The following is a 21,932-nucleotide window of genomic DNA, read 5'->3' as shown; positions in this document are numbered from 1 at the left end:
TTATAACTTACACATATATTTGTTTATTTTATAAAAGATGAGGAAGGATGATAATGGAGTGCCAGATAGCTTCAAAACCTTTATCGAAAAGATAAAGATCGAAAGACTGAGGAAGCAACGTATTAAGGATATTCAACTTGATCCAACTCTTAATCATTTCATTTGGAATGGGCTAGACACTATTCAATATCAAGTAATACAAGGCGACTGTGAAGACATTGCTAAACTCATACCTAAAAGGGATTATGCCCTAGTCATTGCAGATATTCCCCATGGTTTCAATATTCCAAACATTGACTATGATAGTGACCCTTATACTTATCAAGCTTTTAGTAAAGTGGTTGCGGGATTTGTAGAAGTCACGTCATCACCATTATGGAGATTTGTGACATTTCATTCAGACACACAATTGGCAATGATATTGTCAAGCTTCAAGGGGAAAAAAAATTCAAGGATGCAGCTTACATGGTAAGACGTTTAAAATGTATATTTGATTAATGTTGAAAAATTTATTTATGTACAAGTTAATTTAACTTTTACTATTTCGTGTTACAGGGAAAAGCCAAATCTTCTTCACAATGAAGATCAACAATTTATAAATGATTGTGAGTTCATTCATTTTGATAGTTGGGCAAAAGATGATAGCCATATGTCTATGATTTTTAATCGGGTAGACAGAAAGAGTCATAGCCAAATACTGAGTTATGATGCTGTTGTGAGAAAACTAACATATGAAGACAAAGAAGCAAAAGGAGAGATAGTTAACATTTATCAAAAACCATAGTTATTGATTAACTATCTTATAGACATTTGTTCAAATGAAGGAGATTGGGTTTTGGATTTATTTTCTGGCTCAGGTAAGTTTTATTATATGGAATTGAATTTCAATATGTTATTTTTTTAATTAATATGTCATTGTACTAATTTAGTTCATTATTTCTTTTGTGCTTGAAAATTAGGTACAACACTAGCATGTTGCCTTCAAAAAGGAAGAAATTGCATTGCAATTGAAAAAGATCCAGTATCGTGCAATTTCATTCAGCAAAGAATTAATGCTCTTCAATTTCTTCCAGATGCAATGCAAGAAATTGGGTTGAAGAAAGGGGACTTTAGTGAATCACGTGTGGCAAAAAAGGCAAAGGAACCCCAACCACCATTACATGGAATGTTTGGAAAGACATACATTGGGAGTTTCGCAGACATCAAAGACCCATTAGAAGAGGAAAATGAGCAAAATGAAACAGAAAATATTGTGGAAGAGGACAATGATGAAACTCTAGAGGACGAAGAGTTTGGATTACGTGACATTGTTGATTAAATTTAAGTTATGCTTGTAAATCAAGCTTTGCAATGTTTTGACTTTGACATTTTATGAGAAGAATAAACACTCAATTATGGTTGTTATACGTTCAATATTGGTAATATGTGATTTTTGCATTGATTTTTAAGTTAATCATTATTTTTTGAAAAAAAAATGATTTTTATTATTTTTTTGACATGAAATTCATAGAAAAAACTATTATTTAACCATTTTTAGTTAAAATTATCGTATAAAAATTGTGATTTTGACATGTCAATTCTAACAAAAAATTATCAAAACGTGTAGTTTTTTAGTTATATTTATGTTAAAAATGGTTATTTTTATGTCCATTGTTAAAAAATATTGTTTTTTAGAAACAATTATTTCATGTCGATTGAAAAATTAATTAAGGATGTATAAATATGTAGAATATCGAAAAGTCTAAATATCGACCTTCTAATTTAAAAATGCAAAACAGTAAAAACCTCACGAAAAAAAATTTTAAAATTATAATAAAAAACAAGGAAATGTGAAGAAAAAGACCACTTCAAAAATTATCAAATTTACTAAATAATTATTTACATTTTATACATTAAAAAATTTAGAGACAAAAAACAGGGCTTTTATGAAAGGAGTGTGATGCAAAATGCTCACTTTTTAAAATCAGCATGAAAATCACTACCATTCTAAAACGTGATGTACATAAAAAAAACTAAAGTGCCAAAAACTATGCTCTAGAAAAAACATGTGCGTTCTGCATCACCCATTTTCAAAATCAGGTCACTTTTTAGCTATCTCTACGAAACGGGTAACAGTATCAGTTCCCGTTTCATAGTTTACATTGTTCACACTTATTTCAAAGGAACAATCAAGATCCTAAAGGAAACATACAATGGTTAGGATTTGTTTTTGCAAAACCATAGTGATTAAGGTGAAATGAGTCTAAACCTCTCTCTCTTATTATTTCATTGGGTACTAAGTTATATAAGATACCGGAGGTAGCCCCACTTATCGCCATCTCTTTGACCTCTCCTAAATAATGCACTCAGGTCATCTCTGAGAATAGGAAATTTGATTCCTTTCTCATTGACTCTCAAAGTAAAGGGAAGTTTGTAGCCACGTCCATGGCCCTCACCAAGGGTTCATCCAAGGAGTAGAAGCAAGCATGTGGATACAGTCATAGAAGAATACAGGGACATCTTCTCCTCACCCATAGGGGTACCCTTTCATTGTGAGGTCAAGCATTTAATCAATCTGAACCCGGGAGCACCTCTACCCAACAGGTCAATGTATCGCCACTGCATTATGGAAAATGAAGAAATCAAGCAGAAAATCAAAAAGTTGTTGCAAAAAGGGCACATTCGGCCAAGTTCTTCCCCTTGTGGGAGCCTGATTGTACTTGTATAGAAGAAGGATGAGACGTGGAGGTTTTGCATTGATTATTGGGAACTAAGAAAAATCACTTCCATGAACAAGTATCCAATCCCACATATTGATGACCTCCTACACTAGCTTGAGGGGACCAAGTATTTCAGCAAGATCGATCTAAAGCTTGGTTATCACTAGGTTCCAATATATTCCACATATGTATGGAAGACAACATTTAAATCCAAGGAAGGCCTTTTTGAATGGTTGGTTATGCCCTTCACGTTGACAATTTCCCCTACTACTTTTATGAGGCTAATGCATGACATCTTGTAGCCCTTCAAAAACTCATTTGTGGTGGTTTATGTGGACGACATCCTCATCTTGAGCAAGTGTTTGGAAGAAGACTTGCATCACATGTAGGAGGTCCTTCAAACCCTTTGGTAGCACAAACTATGTGCAAACTTGGAGAAATCCACCTTTGGCCTGAGCGAGGTCCAATACTTGGGTTACATCATTGATGAGTGTGGCCAGCCCCGACCACTATAATAGAGCATCACAACTTTTTGGGCCTTGCAATTTTTTATCGGAGGTTCATGTCAGGATTCTACCAACAGAAGGCATTCGTTGAGTTGAAGCACAACCTCTACTCTACATCAGTACTCACACTACAAGACCTACAACGATAATTTGAAATCGAGACAGACGCCTTAGACTATGCTATTGATATAGTCCTCAGCCAACATGGGCATCGAGTGGCCTATCATAATGAGAAACTTTCTGATACAATTCATAATTGCTTTTGGGCATCAGAGAAGGTATGTTATTTTCATTTACCTTGTTATCTTTTCTTCAAGATTCAAAACCTTTTCACATCAAGAGCTACGCATATGGTAGAAAATATGATAAAATCTAGAAGGTTTATATGGAATATGAAATGACTAATAATTACCCTTTTTCTATGTAGGAAGAGGAGAGAACAGAGGACTGTCATCCCAATCAAAAGAACGAGAACAAGTCAATTGTTGTCCCTTTGGCAGGGAATTGCACTCAAACAAGGCAATCCAAATTAGACTGTAACAGCCGGAAAAAGGAAAAGGAGATCTCCAACAAAAGAACAAGAAGATAACTGCAAGTTAACATCTTGACGAATCCCTCAGGATCCTTTGATCCTGAGGGATTGCTATCTTAATGATCTTCTACATTGTTAATATCGTCATTTGGCTGTTATAAAAATGGGTAGCACTATTAGCTTGGGGGGAGAAGACTATTATTATTTTTTTGAAATTTTCTTTGGTACTTGAACTTTGATCATCGACTCTCTTTGAAGAGCGAGTCCTCGCAACTCCGTTTCATATTTCAATATAAAAACCTGGTTGTTGTTCTATCGTTCATTCTAGAGTAGCCTAAAGCAGTGAGTCCCTAGAGGCTAAGGACTCGGTCCTGGTGAATCACTTGCTCCTGTATCATATTTATCATTCATGTGTGGTTTGATTTCTTTCTTTCACTCTGCTCAGTAATCTAAAGCGCTTTATTATTTTACATATCAACTCTGTTATACTTGATTAAATATTACTATTACTCACAACAAGAATGCTATGTTATCATTCTAACTCTACATCACATTAGTGTTCCCCCCGACAAATCACATAGCATTGTTGTTCCTTATAGATTAACCGAGCTGTATTTTCTTGAATCAGTACTACTATATGATTTACTCTTAAAATCGTGGTTGTTTATTCGGAATTACTGCCTTGTTAACATTGTTGTTCTGAAAACAATGTCGTTCCGAAACAATTTTTGTTCCATTACAATTGTTGCTATTCTATAGCTATGATTCATGTGTACTATATCGAGTTTTGATTACTGTTCCTTTTACTGACTAAGTGTGTTGCGTGTTTAACTTGGGTAGCTATACATTTTGATTTCAATTGCTGCTATATACTTTATTTCTGAGAGTTCACTATTCGATTTCTGATTGATGTTCAAATCGGAATCTGTTACTTAGTTTCCGTAGATTATAATTATCGTTGCATTCATAGGTTAAGGTGATGTTGTTCAATCTTATTCATAAAGATAGTTGTTGTTCCATTTCTTGCTATTTGAAGATCATCATTGCTTTGGTGTGTAGAAGGTTTGAAACTGTAGTGAACATTGACCTATGCTATCTAGTTCCTAGTTTGATGATCCTTCTCTTGAGTGCTTCTTTAATTGCATCAGTTTACAGAGCGAAGAGTTACTGTTATTGTGCCCTTGACTGATAAATTGTTGTCGCTTTCTGAACACATGATTTGAATTCCATGTTTCCTTCTGCAAATAGATTTCATTTCAAGCATCTATTTACTCTTGTATTGAGAGAACTATACTACTAGCATTACTCTGACAAATGACCGCCTCAAACGAAGTACACTCTTTGAAATAACAAATCGTTCCTGGATTGACAATTAATGTAGGGTAAATGGAGGTGAAAAATACCCTTTTTATTGCTTGACATTTTGGCACAAGAGGTCAATCTAGATTTAGACGAAGCCGAGAGTAATAGATTACGGCAGATCAATGAGCTAGATGAAATCAGGCTCTCTGCCCTTCAACATATTGCATTAATTCAATAGCAGCGAGCCAAATGGCACGACACCCTCATTAAAAAGAAAGTCTTCCGCAAAGGAGATTGGGCGCTCTTATACAACTCCAGGTTCCAAGATTTTCCCGGGAAACTTCAAACTCGTTGGCTAGGACCATACGAAATCTAGAAGGTACATGATAATGGCACCATTGCTCTAACCACTATTGATGGATCTGAACATACCTTTAAAGAAAACAGCCACCGAGTTCGATTATATTGCAAACTGCTTACTCATGAATCCTTCTACCAGCAACTTCGCGAAGACTCCGACAAGCAGATTTTGGTTGAGGAAGAGAAATCTTCCTCACCCTTGGATCATTGAGTATTTCTATTGCTCCTACACTGTACATAATTTTTTATCTTTTATATATTTTTCACTTGTATAGCATTTGTGCTTTGTTGTTCCTTTTGAAAGGAACAACATCTTTACCATTCTACTATTCCTTTTATAAGGAGCAGCACTTGCATTTTTTTGTTGTTCCTTTTCCCAAAGGAAAAGCACGTTTCGTGTTCTACTGTTCCTTTTCTAAAAGTAACAACATTTTCTATCTTCTGTTTTTCCTTTTTCCAAAGGAACAACTTTCGCATTTTGTTGTTCCTTTCCCAAAAGGAACAACATTTTCATGTTTTGTTGTTCCTTTTCTGAAAGGAACAACATTTTCTGTTTTCTGTTGTTCCTGTTTCCGAAGGAACAACATTTTTGTGTTTTGTTGTTCCTTTTCCAAAAGGAAAAACGTTTTCATGTTCTACTGTTCCTTTTCGAAAAGGAACAACATTCTCTATCTTTTGCTATTCCTTTTTCCGAAGGAACACCATTCTTGTGTTATGTTGTTCCTTTTTTTGAAGGAATATCATTTTCGTGTTTTCTTGTTCCTTTTTCTAAAGGAATGACACATTTTTGTTTCTGCTATTCCTTTCCCGAAGGAATGGTACATTTTCGTTTCTGTTGTTCCTTTTTCTGAAGGAACAACATTTTGGTGTTTTGTTGTTCCTTTTTTTGAGGGAACAACATTTCAGTGTTCTTCTGTTCCTTTTTACGAAGGAATAGCGTTTCGGTGCTCTGCTATTCCTTTTCCAAAAGGAACAACATTTTTCATCTTCTGTTGTTCCTCTTCAGAAGGAACAACATTTTTGTGTTTTTCTATTCCTTTTTCCAAAGGAACGGCACATTTTTGTTTCTGTCATTCCTTTTTCCAAAGGAATGACACATTTTTGTTTCTGTTGTTCCTTCTTTTGAAGGAACGACACATTTTTGTTTCTGGTGTTCTTTTTCCAAAGGAATAGCACATTTGCATTCTTACTGTTCCTTTTTCTGAAGGAGCAACATTCTTGTTTCTGTTGTTGCTTTTCCCGAAGGAACATAATTTTTTTTCTTTTGCATGGGGCATTTTTCTTTTCTGTTGATCCTTTTTGCGGAGGAACAACGCTAGTGTTTCCTTTTGTTCCTTTTTGCGGAGGAACATCATTAGCATTTTCACTATTCTTTTTCAAAAAACACAACATTCTTTGCATTTTGCTTGTGCTTGTTTTCTTTATTGCACAACAGTTTCGAGTTTTTTTACAAATTTGTATATATCACTTCATTTATCTTTTTCTTTTTGTGTGTTTTATCATTCGGATCACTTCTGAAACACAACTATACACTTATGCAATGAATATGAGAACTATAAGATGCTGAAATCAACAAATTACATAAAAAGTCACTATCTTTACAAGAATTTTCTCTGAATTGATAACAGAAAAGAGGAAAGGACATTGATTATCTTTATGTCACTGTTCTACTAACACTGGTATGGTTGGTTATCTTTTATCATGATGGTTCCTTTCAAAATTTCATAATCCTTTTTTACCATTATTAAAGAATAAGAATGAAGGGCATATTTTTCTATTGAGATGTTAAGACTTCTTCCACCATCCCTACTCTTAAGGAGTGTTGAACCACCCTCTTTGTATAAATAAGGAAAAGTACCTTATAAAAAGAAAAATAAAAAAGGTAAAACATTGACATAGTTTGCTAGCATGGTTTGTCAGATGAAGGATAGGGGGTCTCATTGGGAGCCAGCTTACCATGATCATAAGGAAGAAAGTGAAGTGGCATTCCCATTATGGCCACCACACTAGGGAAATGATCCAAGAGGCACACTAGAAAAAAAAGGAAAAAGTCCTTGGAACAGGAGGTCTCATCACGAGCCAGCCTACCCACCTTTCACTCCTTCCTAGTGGATGGCATTATGATTTATTTGGTTACCAAGCCAGAATAATGGCCTCCATTTTGACATTCCACAGTACGTTCCTGAACATACACAAAGGATCATGGTTCCATGGGTGAAATAAACAACTCTGTCAAGGTTATGGACACCTGTGGGAAACAGAGCTTTGTTGATGGTATTGAGTTCATATATTTTATACACCAATAGCATTTATTAATCACTTCTTCTACCTTTCTAATGGATCAAATAACATTATGAAAATAATCCTTTCTTACCTCTAATACATGAAATATATTATAATCAATCATGATGGAAAAAGTTGATCATGACTGCATTGAACTTCTTGTGTACGTTAGCTGTCCTATCCTCCAAATCTCGCATCATATCACGACGTTTTCTTATTTATTAAGCGATTCTATAATACACCTCGATTTTGGAAATCCACTCGTTCTTGTAAACATGGAATATCGGTATATGCTACTCCTTTTTTACTCTATTTCATGTCAATCTAGCATGCCGCTCCCTCATTTGATAGCCGAGGACGACCTATCCCATTACAGGGGGGAGCAGGTGACCTCATAATTCACTGGCATACGTGTTAGTTTTTCATTTGGAGAAATTTTACTTGGGAATAGCAAGGCTTAACGGTATATCGTTTTTCAATTTGCATGGCTTGTTGTTTCAAAATTATTTCTGCGTTATGCTCTGCAACAATTAGCAAGTAATTTAAACTCTAAACAAGCTTGTTGTTCCGTCATTTTTTTTCCTGCAGTTGCTAATAGATGGAACAGCCTGGTGTTCCATTGTTGTCTTCATGTTTCTTTTACAGTTTGCTAAGTATGGGAGGAAGATCAATTTGTAAAGAACCACAGGTGTTGATAGTCTCAGATTCCGCACAAGAAATCTTAACAAGGGTAGGATGGATAGTTTATCTTAATCACCTACAAGAGTCCAACGAGACTGTGGCAATTGAATTCTTATAGAACCTACAAGAATATCACTCCACGGTAAGAGGGAGACAAATAGCAGTCATTGACGATATAATTGTAGAAGTTTCAGGACTTCCAACCATTGGATGTGTGTGGACTCTGAAGAAGATAAGACTGCACAACGCCATCAAAATCATCCAATATGAAGGAAAAAACATGACTTGAAGTGGGAAGCGAGTTCTACCAGCAAATTTGGGAGAATCATGGGCGGAATTGGCAAATATCATTCAGAATTACATTACCTGTGAAGGCAGAAAAGACATGGTAAGACAACGCCACCTTAAGCTTTTAGCTGTATTAAAACAGAAATGCACTGTGAATTTGCCTGCATTTTTAAATTCTTTACTTACATGATGTTGCCCGAAGCATGAAAAAATACCGCCATGTAGAATCGGTAGTAAGTCATCACAGGTTGGTACGATTGATAGTTAGCTACAGTCTTGCTCAGCAATAGAGTAGCTAGGAAGAGCTAATTTTTACAATAAATGGGGGATTGGCTTTTCCAGCCCCCAAATGAAAGCATACTACAAATACATCAAATAGACCATTGAAACAGGGGAAGTCTGTTAGATTGGCATGGATCAGAGGCAGGCTGGAAAATTCCCAAGGGAACACCAGTCAACTGGACGAAGTAGTTGATTTAGGGGATGAGCAACCCCCACAATTGGAAGGAGGAGAGAACGAAAGAAAATCAAACCATGAGGAAGAAACAGAAGGAGAAATCAAACAATTTGGGCAGGTTGAAGAAGAAATAGAGCAATGTGAGGAAAGCCCGTTGCAAAATCCACTGCGAGAGGATGGATTGGCCCAGATTCTGGCCAACATGGGAGCATATACTCAACCTCCCAACCCACTAAACCTCCACACTAAAGAAGAGCCACAGGATCACTCAGTTCACGATAAGAGTGCATCTGAAGAGTTATGTGATGAGGAAGAAGAAGAAGAGAATCATTCTAGCCATGATGAAAGTGCATATGGAGAGAAAAATGATGAAGATGAAGAAGAGGAACAATTTGTTCCAACTCAAAATACAGCTGAAGAATTTGATGAGGAAGAGAGGGGAGAAGAAGAAATTACTCAGGAAATTGCAGAACAAGGTAGGGTTTCTACCCCCGAACAACCCAATCAGCAGAATAATGATGAAGTACCCCAGGAGAAAAATCAAGAAATTCTTCAAGAAGAAAGTCCAATCCCGAGTGCGCGAATGACTGTTCCTTCCAGTCAAATGGAGGAAATCAAAAGATTACGAAAGTAACAACAAATACTGCTTAATGTAATCGTGCGACTTCGACAACAAATTGGGATTCTGAAGATGAGGAAGAGAGAAAAAAAGACCTCAGTGGTGAAACCCCTTAGAAAAAAGGTCAAAAGGACTCAAGTCCAGCCTGCCATTCAAAATCAAAAGGAACAACATTCGGGTGTTACTCATGTCGAAATTCAAACAGATGACATAACATCCTGTGATAAGGAAATTCAGACATAGGCGTAGTCCTCTGAAGCATTTCTAACCATAATTACGGAACGACGCAATAAGAAGATTCAAGTGAACCTTCCACCTACAACTATTATGTGGGATAGTGATGTGAGGACAGTAACCCTACGAGAGCGTTTGATGCAAGCTCAGCAAGCAATAGAAAGACGTACAGAACAAACTGTCCCGCGAGAGAAGTATGAAGAATTACAATAGTAGCTAAGGAATGTCAATTTATCCGAAAGTTAGGTTTTCAAAGGATGGTGAAAGGAAGAAGAAAGAGTTGCAAAGGTAACTCATAAGCTAGACGTAGTTATCAAACAAATGGATACCTTATTCTCTTTATACATTGACGTCCTAGCATGTAGAGCGCCTGCTAAGAATTATGCCTTATTTTTAATGGAAAGATATTTGCAATTAAAAATTAAGGCTGTCAAAGCAGGAGCCCCTATACAAATTAACACATTTGATGATTTCGTAAATTGTTGTAAGCACTATGGGGTAAAGGTTCAGAGATTATTATCCGAATTCTATTTGCATAACCTTGTGTTAGATCATCACAAAATCACGAAAAGCCACCGTGAAAGAGCTACTTGGAACGGAAGATGAACCCTAAAGGCAGAGCCGCCGCCTCCTCGCCTTCGGCCGTCGTCCGGCCTCTGGAAGGCTCTGTTGATGCAGGTGAAATGCGATATACTCAAGGACCTCCGCTCCAGTTCTTTGCTGATACGCCAGGTCTCCACTGCGTCGCCTTCGGCCCTAAAGATGCCAGATCTGGATCTCTTACTGCCGCATCTCGTGCCAGCTGCCTCCTACAGAATGCAGATACGGCGACTGAGAAAGAGGACGCAGATCTTTCTCTTGTTTCTCCTCAGACCTCTGTAGAATGCATGAACGTTGCACATCCAATGGACGAGCCCGCGTACACAGAAGGCAGCCTGCCTAAAGAAGCCAATGTTGTTTCAGAAATTTCATACTCGGATACCCTTCACAGTGCGAACCTGAAATCGAGTTCTCTGTCAGAATCTACGGCACGAAAGAACTCCTTTGCATCGGATCTGGGCTGGAATGAAAGCTACCATTGGCAGAAACCTTTTTCTCCTCCTCTGCCTCTAGGGCGTCAAGAGTTAGGAGACCCTACAGCCTCTGGCCCCGTGCTGCTTCAGAATGTTTCTGGAAAAAAGCTCTCTGCCCCCTTTCAGGTTCAAATCACACATATCTCAGGCAAAACCATTATGCAATGGGTACACCCTTTAGATCTGGTGCAGAACCTCAAAGCAAATCTGGAGCGCAGACTTGGGATCCCCACAGCCCTACAGAGACTCATTTTCCAAGGTAAACAGCTCGATGATCCTCTTCCTCTCTCTTTTTACAGCATAAAAATCAACAGTTCTTTAGTGTTTTTCTTTCGCTTGAGAGGTGGAGCTGCAGGGCAATCCTCTTCTGCTCCTCCATTCTCCTACAAAGATGCAGTCCGCTCTGAGATACCTGCAACCCCGGAACCTCCTAAACCTAAGCCTTTTTTGGTGGACAAATTGGAGGAGGTTCCCTCTGTTGATATATCCTACTCTGATCTTGCAGATGACACCCAAAAATTTGCTGAAAGGGCCATCATCTGCAGATTCAATGGGCTATGGCCACGCTCAAAGGATCTTTATGACTGGATCAATGACAACTGGACTGACCGTTGCAAGGTTCATTTCTGTGCAAAGGGTTATTTTATAGTGTTGTTCGATAACCCAGAGCACTACGAAAATGCCTTAGAAGAAGGCCCTTGGTTCATGGGTTCAGCAGGCCTCTTCTTAACTCCATGGTTCCCAGACTTTGACCCAGCCTCTGCAGTCTTCACTAAAGCCCCTGTATGGATCAGACTTCCAAATCTCCCAATACACCTGTGGCGCATAGAAGTATACAGGCAAATAGGCAACACCCTGGGCTGCTTTTTAATGGGAGATTACAAGAGGGAACGACAAGGTCTCTATACATATGCTAGAGTATGTGTGGAGCTAGATTTAAGCAAGGGATTGCCAGAGAAAATCAATCTCAAGATCGATGACTCGGTTTGGACCCAGTTTCTAGATTACGAAAACACTGCCTTCCGATGCCGCCATTGTCACCTAACAGGGCACCTGCAGAACTCATGCCCTTCGCTGACAGCAAGAATGAAAAAGGGCATCTTCGCAAAATCCAAACCCAAGCGTTGGACTCCCTGTCCACCGCCACCAGCTTGGAGCTCTAGCTCCCCAAGTAAGGAGGTTGAGGAAAGTGATTCAGATCCGGACCAGGAGCCTCAGCCGATGGTTCCGCCCACGGAAACTGAGGGGTACACCCATGTCACAACAATCTCTCAGAAACGCGCCCATGAGACTTCCTCCTCTGAATCTGAAAAGGAGTTCCCGAAGATAGAGAATTCCAGTCTTCAAGTGGTTCTAGCTCATTCTCCCCATGAGGGCTGGACAAAAGTCAACTAAAAAACACTGTGTTGAAGTTTCTGCCCCTGTGGGGTAAAAGTCAGTTAGTCAGTCTTTACTCTCAAATTACTTGATGTAGCTGTGAGATTGATTCCTTCCTCCGGGACCGAGGTTGATGGATCCATCATTTCCGGTCTGCCGGTCTCTTGCTTCTCTTGATTGTACTATACTTTACTTAATAGAATTAGTCTTTACCGAGAAAAAAAAACCTTGTGTTAGATCAAGAAACAAAGTAGAACCTCGGCCCTTTCATTGGGGATATTCAACTACACGCATTTATTTCATTTTGAGTTAATCAAATAAAATGGATTAAAGCCTATAATGCCTTCCAAAGACAAGAAAATGGATTAGATTTATGGGTAAGAGCTAAGCCTAAAAATCCATTGCAGTTATGGAAGAAACATGGAACCTCATGAGGACTCCAGGCGTGATTGAAGCATTAGGACCCATTCATAGAGCAATAAATCGGCAAGGGATAGAATACTTATTTACCATCAAAGACCTTGCCATTTCTGCTGCTAAATTTTGATATCAGATTTCTAATCCGAATATCCAACATAGGGAACCGTTTAATTATGAGAACTTTAAGTTAGCTGCTAATCGCTTGGGCCGCTATGGTGATCTTATCTTGAGGGCAAGGCCATCTTGGTTAGGTTATAGGTTCGGGAGTCCGGTCATTTGGCATCTCACACTAGGATACCAAGCCTTATACGAAATGCCTGAGGGCCAGACAGGGCATATTTTTGAACACCTAGCTAGACATCATGGTTGTAGACCTCCTCATGAGATCCCGTCTCCAGTCTACTCCCTCACCATCTTACATGTCAACTGCAATGCTTTCATGAGGTCATGAAAAAGGGTAAGCAGGGGGGTGTGTTGGGCACTGGAGAAGTTATGTTATTTTTGTTTACCTTGTTATCTTTTCTTCAAGATTCACAACCTTTTCACATCATGAGCTAAGCATATGGTAGAAAATATGATAAAATCTAGAAGGTTGATATGGAATATGAAATGATTAATAATTACCCTTTTTCTATGCAGGAAGAGGAGAAAACAGAGGACTATCATCCCAAAGGAAAGAATGAGACTAAGTTAACTGTTGTCCCTTTCGCAGGGATCTGCGCTCAAACAAGGTGATCCAAATTGGAGTGTAACAGCCGAAAAAAGGAAAAGGAGATCTCCAATCAGCACAAAAGAACAAGAAGATAACTGCAAGTTAACATCTTGACAAATTTCTCAAGATTCTTTGATCTTTAGGGATCGCTATATTAACGATCTTCTGTATTGTTAATATCATTGTTTGGTTGTTATAAAAGGGGTAACACTGTTAGATTGGGAGGAGAAGACTATTATTATTTTTATGAAATTTTCTTCGGTACTTGAACTTTGATCATCAAATTTATTTGAAGAGCGAATCCTTATAACTCTATTTCATATTTCAATATAAAAACCTGGTTGTTGTTCTATCATTGATTATGGAGTAGCCTGAAGCAGTGAGTCCCTAGAGGCTAACGGCCCGTCCCTAGTGGATCACTTGCTCTTGTATCATATTTCTCATTCATGTGTGGTTTGATTTCTTTCTTTGACTCTGCTCAGTAATATGAAGAGATTTACTATTTTACATATTGGCTCTGTTATACTTGATTAAATATCACTATTACTCACAACAAGAATGCTATGTTATCATTCTAACTCTACATCGCATTAGTGTTCCCACGAAAAATCACATAGCATTGTTGTTCTTTACAGATTAATTGAGTTGTATGTTCTTGAATCAGTACTATTGTATGCTTTACTCTTAAAATCATGAATGTTGTTTATTTGGAATTACTGCCTTGTTACCATTGCTGTTCTAAAACCATTGTCGTTCTGAAACAATTGTTGTTATTCTATAGCTATGATTCATGTGTACTGTATCGAGCTTTGTTTGCTACTCCTTTTACTGATTAAGTGTGTTGCATGTTTAACTTGGGTAGCTGTACATTTCGATTTCAATTGTTGCTCTATACTTTATTTCTAAGAGTTTGTTGTTCCATTTCTAGTTGTTTTTCAAATCGGAAGCTGTTACTTAGTTCTCGTAGATTATAATTATTGTTGCATTCATAGGTTAAGGTGTTGCTGTTCAATATTATTCATAAAGATAGTTGATGTTCCATTTCTTGCTATTTGAAGATCATCATTTCTTTGGTGTGCAGAAGGTTTGAAACTATAGTGAACATTGACCTATACTGTCTAGTTCCCAGTTTGACGATCCTTCTTGTGAGTGCTTCTTTAATTGCATCAGTTTACAGAGGGAAGAGTTATTGTTACTGTACCATCGACTAATAAATTGTTGTAGCTTTCTTAACACACGATTTGAATTCGAGGTTTCTTTCCACAAATAGATTACATTTCAAGAATTCATTTACTCTTGTATTGAGAGCACTATACTACTAGCATTACTCTGATAATTGACCGCCTCAAACTGAGTACACTCTTTGAAATAACAAATCGTTCCTGGATTGAAAATTAATGTAGGGTAAATAAAGGTGAAAAAGACCCTTTTTACTACTTGACATTTACCCCACCTATGATAAAGATATGTATTCCATCGTGTAGGCTTGCCGATAATGGAAGCACTACATTCTAGAGAAGGATAAGTACTACATGAATGGTAAGTAAAATAACAACCTCGGTATAAGTACAAGACAATATTATTGATATTTTATCCTCATCATATTATAATTAATAACAATAAATAAATACACACCTAAAATGAAAAATTCTAAATATAAAACAATAATATTAAATATATATAAAATAAAATGAATTGAAAATACTATTATTATTCTTATTATTATTATTATTATTATTATAATAAATTAATATTATTATTATTATTATAAATTAATATTATTATTATAATAATATTATTATAATAATATTATTATTATTATTATAAATTAATATTATTATTATAAATTATTATTATTATTATTATAAATTGGGTTAAGTACTAATTGATTTATTAAAAACCCTTAAATTACTCAACTAACTAAATCCATTCGAGTTAATTTATCTATATAAATAGACTTTATATAATTTAAATAAAACATTCTTACATAAAGCATTGCCATGCCAAGTTGTTGACCGGTAAAATTTATATTAAATAATTATATTGCGAATTAAAAAATTATATATTTTCATATTACCAATAAATAACATAGTTTATCAATTAACTCCGTTTCTGGTCGGTTTGAAATTAGTTTTCCCAACATCCACACTATATATTTGATGGCACTTTTATATTTTGAGTTACCGTCCTCCATATTGTTTACTTCTTTGTGTGTGGTAAAGCTTTGGGTAAACTCGAAGGATCAGGAAATCGGTGTGTATAGGGTGCCCTAATGGACGCTATTCCGATGGATGTCGTTAGGCAGTGTTTGCTAAGGATGCCTTATACATCACACGATACGCTGAAAGCTGTGTCCAATAGCTGGGAGGCTATGGTCCGTAGCCCAACGTTCTATGCTGACAGGAAGAAATGTGGGACGAGCGAGCAGCTTATTTGCCTGGTTCAAAGAGATATCAGGAATCACAGAGATATGAACCCTCACCCTCTCCTTGTAGTAACGGTATACGACCCTGTGAACGGCACCTGGCAAAGGCTACCTCCAATTGATGATCCCCACAATACTGAAATACCAATATGGTGTCAGTGCGTAGCTGTGAATCGGAAGCTACTTCTCATAGGCGGATTCCAACCGTCCGATGAAAGTTTTACGAAGAGTATTTATATTTACGACTTTGAGTCTGCGAGATGGCGCCGCGGAGCTGACATCCCCACAGCTCGATCATTATTTGCCTGCTCTGTCTCTTCTTCCACCGGACTTGTTTACGTCGCTGGCGGGATCGACGAGCGTGGTAGCCCTCTTGCAGCTGCAGAAGCATATGACGTGGTGAAAGACAAGTGGACAATTTTGCCTCCTATGATCGAACCCCACGGCCATGGATGCCGCGGTGTGTTCGTGGATGGCAAATTCATGGTGTTACGCGGAGGCCAACCTGCAGAAGTTTTCGATCCGAGTGAGGGAACGTGGAAAATGAGGGCACATTGGTGGAATTTCGTGGGAGGATTATTGAGAAGTTGTGTGATTTCATCTTCTTCTTCCGAGTTGCACGTGTTCACCGAACAACAGGTGGAGAGGTACGATGTTGAGAAGGACGTTTGGAGTGTTGTAGCTACTCTTCCGAATCCCCACCATCTGGAGCTTTTTATGTGCGCTACATTGTGGCGCAACCAAATTTTTGTAAGCGGAGTGGGCGAGCGACCGCGTTCCAACCACATCTCTTATCTGTTCAATATGTCAACCAGGCAGTTCATGGAACTTCACCGTGATTGTGGGGAGGACTTTGCGGGCATGATCCTATCTGCAGCGACCGTGGAGATTTGAAAGTAATTTTTAGATGCGCGCCCACTTTAATCATTGTGTTGCGTTCAATTCTATATCAGTTATTGCTTAGTCCGGCTAGTACAAGAAATGGTCTTTTTCTGTGTTTACGCAACTCTATATCAGTTATTGCTTAGTCCGGCTAGTACAAGAAATGGTCTTTTTCTGTGTTTTTCCGTTGTCAATTTTGTTCAAAACTTATGTATGAAATTTTAAAAGTGGTTTAGTTTGTAAAGATTGAATAAGAGATGTTGAGAGTGTTGAATTTATTTATTATTTCAAAAAAAATATTCTGTAGTATAGAATTAAAGAGTCTTGTTTTAATAAAAAAAAAATTAGGATTGTGAAATTTTTTTTCAAATTCCCCTTAGAGAGTCTTGTTTTTTTTGACACTATTGGAAATACCTTAAATCTCATTCTTAGGAAGATAACCCATATCCTCATTTAGCAAACAATTTTGAATCTAGGCCTTAATATCTCAGAGAGCTATATTGTTTTTTTTAATTTCTAAATATACAAGTCATTGTTGTTGCTACTATGTCCTCAGATTTTTATGGAATTGAAATAGATGGAATTCTAATATAATGTGGTCTTAAGGCCACCGAACATCCTTTATGGCTTGAATGTATATAGAATATTTTAGCTATTGGGAACTTACCTTAAAATATATGTGATCCTTGCTCATAATGGAGGCTATTTTCAAAAGAATTAGGTACACATCTGATTTACCTCTTGAATAAATCCATTGCTTTATCTTTATATTATCCTCCAAGAAAGAATCTAAATGGAGTATCGAGTCTAACCTTTTAGACACTCTAGAATTACCAACATTCTAGTTTCTCCAAGTCATTTAAATATTTTCAAGATGGATATCTATTAAACCATTTGTCTAAGTAGCCCCAAAAAAAGAAAATTCAATATTTCATTAACCCCTAAGAAAAAATTAAGATCACCACCAAATCAAGAACCTTTCTTAGGATAATATGGATTTCTAGAAAGAAAAATACTTTAGAGGTGCATAATAGCCAGATACCCTTTGGTTCTTTGTAATCTAGGTAAATAACTATCCCCTAAAAATATCTATTAGAAAGGGATATTGAATGTGCTTCATTCCCCTCCCATTTTATTTTTTGGATTATAATATTTTAGTATTATTTTCTAGATTGATCTTTCATTCACCTTTCTCCTAACATTGAAATTGAACAATTAGTTGGTATTGAATAGATAAATCTCTTGTACAAAACAAAAAGACTCTAGATCCTACTTCCTTATTAGTAATATCTACCATAGCAGAGGATTGTCCTATTTAATGTATTTATTGTTAGAACAGAGCATGCATAACGCACATCTGATTTATACTCAGAGACAGACAAATGGAGAAACAACAAGATTACTTACTTAGAAACAATGGAATGGATAAAACAATCACTGCAGAATAGAAATCACTTTGCATTACATAACAGGCTTGGGCCCTGGCTTGCTTTCCTTGGCCAGAGAAATTACAAATTTATAGAGGCAGAAGAAGGATCTAGAATCATGTATGTGATTCAGATGGAGATCTAGAATGAACTAGAAACCACTAGCCGTGTAGGAGGATCTAGAATCCTGCATGTGATTCTAGAAACTACTAGAAGGATCTAGAATCCTAGAGATCTAGAAATATCCTTGTAGAATCCTTAATGAATTTGGCTTCACACTTAACATTCTTCCCACTTGAAACCAAATAAGAGTGATCAAGTCACGTCAAGTCCTACCATGCCTTTACATAACTCATGTTTATTTCGTCATAGAATCTTAGTGAGCATATGAGCAAGATTCCTATTTCTGTGGATATTTTCCAAGGATAACTGTTCTTCCTCCAACACATGTCACTACTAGCTCCAGGGGTAACAACCAACGTTTTAACGAACGCTGCTAGAGCAAGGCGATGACACTAACTGGCTTGCACAGTGGATGTTTGAACCTAACTCTGATACCAATTGTTAGACCAGAGCATACATAACACAACAGATTTATACTCAAAGACAAAAAAATTGAGGAACAACAAGATTACTTAGTCAGAAACAATGGAATGGATAAAATAATCACTCGAGAATAGAAATCACTTTGCATTACATAACAAGATTGGGCCTTGGCTTGCTTTCATTGGCTAGAGAAATTGCAAATTTATAAAGGCAGAAGAAGGATCTAGAATCTTGTATGTGATTCAGATGGAGATCTAGAATGACATAAAAACCACTGGCGGTGTAGGAGGATCTAGAATCCTGCATGTGATTCTAGAAACTACTAGTAGTGTAGAAGGATCTAGAATCCTAGTGATCCAGAATCCTCCATGAATTTGGCTTCACACTTAACATTTATAGGCATATTGGAATAATGATAACGCAACTTATACTAAATATGAAAATATTGTTTTTGAAGATTCGCATTACCCAGTTTGATACTCACTTCTTACCATAAAATATGTGTGATTCATCCCTTAATTCAAAATTCTAAGACCACGTTACAATTTTTTTCACTTGTAATTTCAATCTTGACCATACTAGAAATCAATATTATTTTTTAGTGTTTCCCTCATTCTGAATTAAATGTTATGTTATATTAAAATAAATATTAAGTTCCATCACTTGTTACATAGGAAGGGCACAGGAGACTCCTCTGCCTATATAAGTAAATGGGAGATGGTATGCCCACATTGGTTCTAACAGAAATCTTAATTCTTCTGTATCAATATGACATTCTTTTCGTCTTAGTGTGATGTCAGTTATTTTCTTGACATGTTTTAAGTTTTATTTTTATTTTTGAAAAATAAGAGGTGAAATTTGAATTAGGGATTTTGTTGCCTTGATATCTGTGAGATATTTAATATTTACTATATATCATGTATAACAAAAAATACATATTTCCCTTTTACGTCAATTATAGAAAATCTATTGTAGTAAAATTTTGTGTCTAACATTAGGCCTTCATCATTTTAGGCTTAGATACTCCAATTTGCAACCAATGGATTTTGTTTTTCCTTCCTTGGACTCCCTGCAACAACTTGTACTCAATTTTTCTTCGCACTACAATTAGAATTAAGAGTGGAATCACCTCTTTTCTTATTATACATTTCCCACACTTTCTCCCTTGCAATTGAAGGTTTTCCATAAGCTCAATATTGAACCGAAAACTTTGATACCAAGTGTCTACCCTCTTGTTGTTTTTTTTTTCCATTGAAACTTACTGGACAAATTCATTTATATCTCTTCCTTTATTGGTAGGAATATGATATCACCATTTACATGTTCAAGTATTTCTGTTTTATTTTACCTATGCTTTTGATAGGGATGCATACTAGAAATATCCATATATAGAATACATTTACGTTAATGTTAAAAGGATAAATGTTTTAACTTCCACTCCCATTTTATCCTCTAAATGATCTAATTGACATTGGTGAGTCTAGTGCATCATATTTGTTTCTCTTTATCTCTTTACCTATTAGTATATGGATGAATGGAGACCTTTATAGTTGGTGTGTTTTCATAATGGATGTATTTTTGGTTATATTTCCTCTCAAGCATAACTCTTTTATTAATGTGATCCACCCATTTTCACATTCTATTTATTTTTTGCAATTACTAGTCCAAAACTTTAAACGTCTTGTGTTAGTTCACAAATACGTTGAGCTATGTAGCTTATGGTTAAGAAGGCTCAAGAAGTAATATTCCTTGGCCCTTCAAATTTGATGCATTCCATTAGAATTGTCTGTACCTTGATTCCTTCATGATAGAATCTATAGAACCTATTCGTCTAAAAGTTACAACTATACATGTACGGTGTTTTACCCTAACACGTGTATTAGGATTCCAACTTATAGTATATTATAGTTGCATTGATTAAATTGGAATCTTTTCCAAGGTCCCCATCTATCCATCTTCCTTCATGAGAAATAGTTGGGTTAGTTCTCCAACCAGTTCTTGTACACTAGAGCTCAGACTATTGCTACTTAAGGCAGTATAATTAATAATTGTATATATCAAATTTACACATAGATAACTATGTATCAACATACCATGGTAGACTTGATAATGTTACTGGAATATACCATTGTGAACTATGACATGGATTTTTACTAACAATGAGATGCATTAAAGTATTGGGTAGGTATTTGTGTGGGGTTAGGCATACTCCAATAAGCCCCTATATTTTTCGATCATATCAAAACAACTACCCCTCTTGTTCCTCTTTCAATTTCCTAAACACTTCCTATGTAGGTTCCTACATACATCTAGTTTTTATTTAAGTTGTTGATAATGAGTGGGATGAATCAAACACACACCTATAGAGCACGTTATGCTCAAGTGCTACCACACTTATTTCAAAGGAACAATCAAGATCCTAAAGGAAACATACAATGGTTAGGATTTGTTTTTGCAAAACCATAGTGATTAAGGTGAAATGAGTCTAAACCTCTCTCTCTTATTATTTCATTGGGTACTAAGTTATATAAGATACCGGAGGTAGCCCCACTTATCGCCATCTCTTTGACCTCTCCTAAACAATGCACTGAGGTCATCTCCGAGAATAGGAAATTTGATTCCTTTCTCATTCACTCTCAAAGTAAGGGGAAGTTTGTAGCCACATCCATGGCCCTCACCAAGGGTTCATCCAAGGAGTAGAAGAAAGCATGTGGATACAATCATCGAAGAATACAGGGACATCTTCTCCTCACCCATAGGGGTACCCTTTCATTGTGAGGTCAAGCATTTAATCAATCTGAACCCGGGATCACCTCTACCCAATGGGTCAATGTATCGCCACTTCATTATGGAAAATGAAGAAATCAAGCAGTCCTGGTCCTTTGGTCAATATTAGCGGTTGGTAAAACTAGCCGTTGGAGGCTCTGCTCGGTCTATATAACATGCTAAGCTAGATCGGTTCTTCAACTTGTCCTGACGATGAACCACACTGGTTGGTTCGAAACGCGTCGACAAATGACATTCCATGTGATTTTCGCCGAAATCTTTCTCTAACTTAATATGGATCACAGAAGCCTAAACTCTCTTAAATCAAAAAGTTGTTGCAAAA

General features: G+C 36.7%; 1 protein-coding gene across 1 annotated transcript; it reads left to right on the top strand.

Annotated features, from left to right (window-relative positions):
• The first annotated feature begins 15,815 nt into the window (after window positions 1–15,815).
• On the top strand, window positions 15,816–16,862 carry LOC149242755 (F-box/kelch-repeat protein At2g44130-like). Its single transcript, XM_089370995.1, has one exon. It carries the CDS (start codon window positions 15,816–15,818, stop codon window positions 16,860–16,862), a length of 1,047 nt encoding a protein of 348 aa, XP_089227121.1.
• Window positions 16,863–21,932: the final 5,070 nt, after the last annotated feature.

Source organism: Pinus tabuliformis, chromosome 8, assembly GCF_031772625.1.
Source record: "Pinus tabuliformis cultivar Carrire ecotype Pingquan chromosome 8, CPIR1, whole genome shotgun sequence".
NCBI lineage: Eukaryota > Viridiplantae > Streptophyta > Pinopsida > Pinales > Pinaceae > Pinus > Pinus tabuliformis.
Note: the sequence above shows the minus strand (reverse complement) of the source record. Positions and strands in the feature narration are given on the sequence as shown.

Bases quoted from the DNA above. Each gene is read 5' to 3' on its own strand.
- LOC149242755 (XM_089370995.1), top strand. From the start codon at position 15,816: ATGGACGCTATTCCGATGGATGTCGTTAGGCAGTGTTTGCTAAGGATG.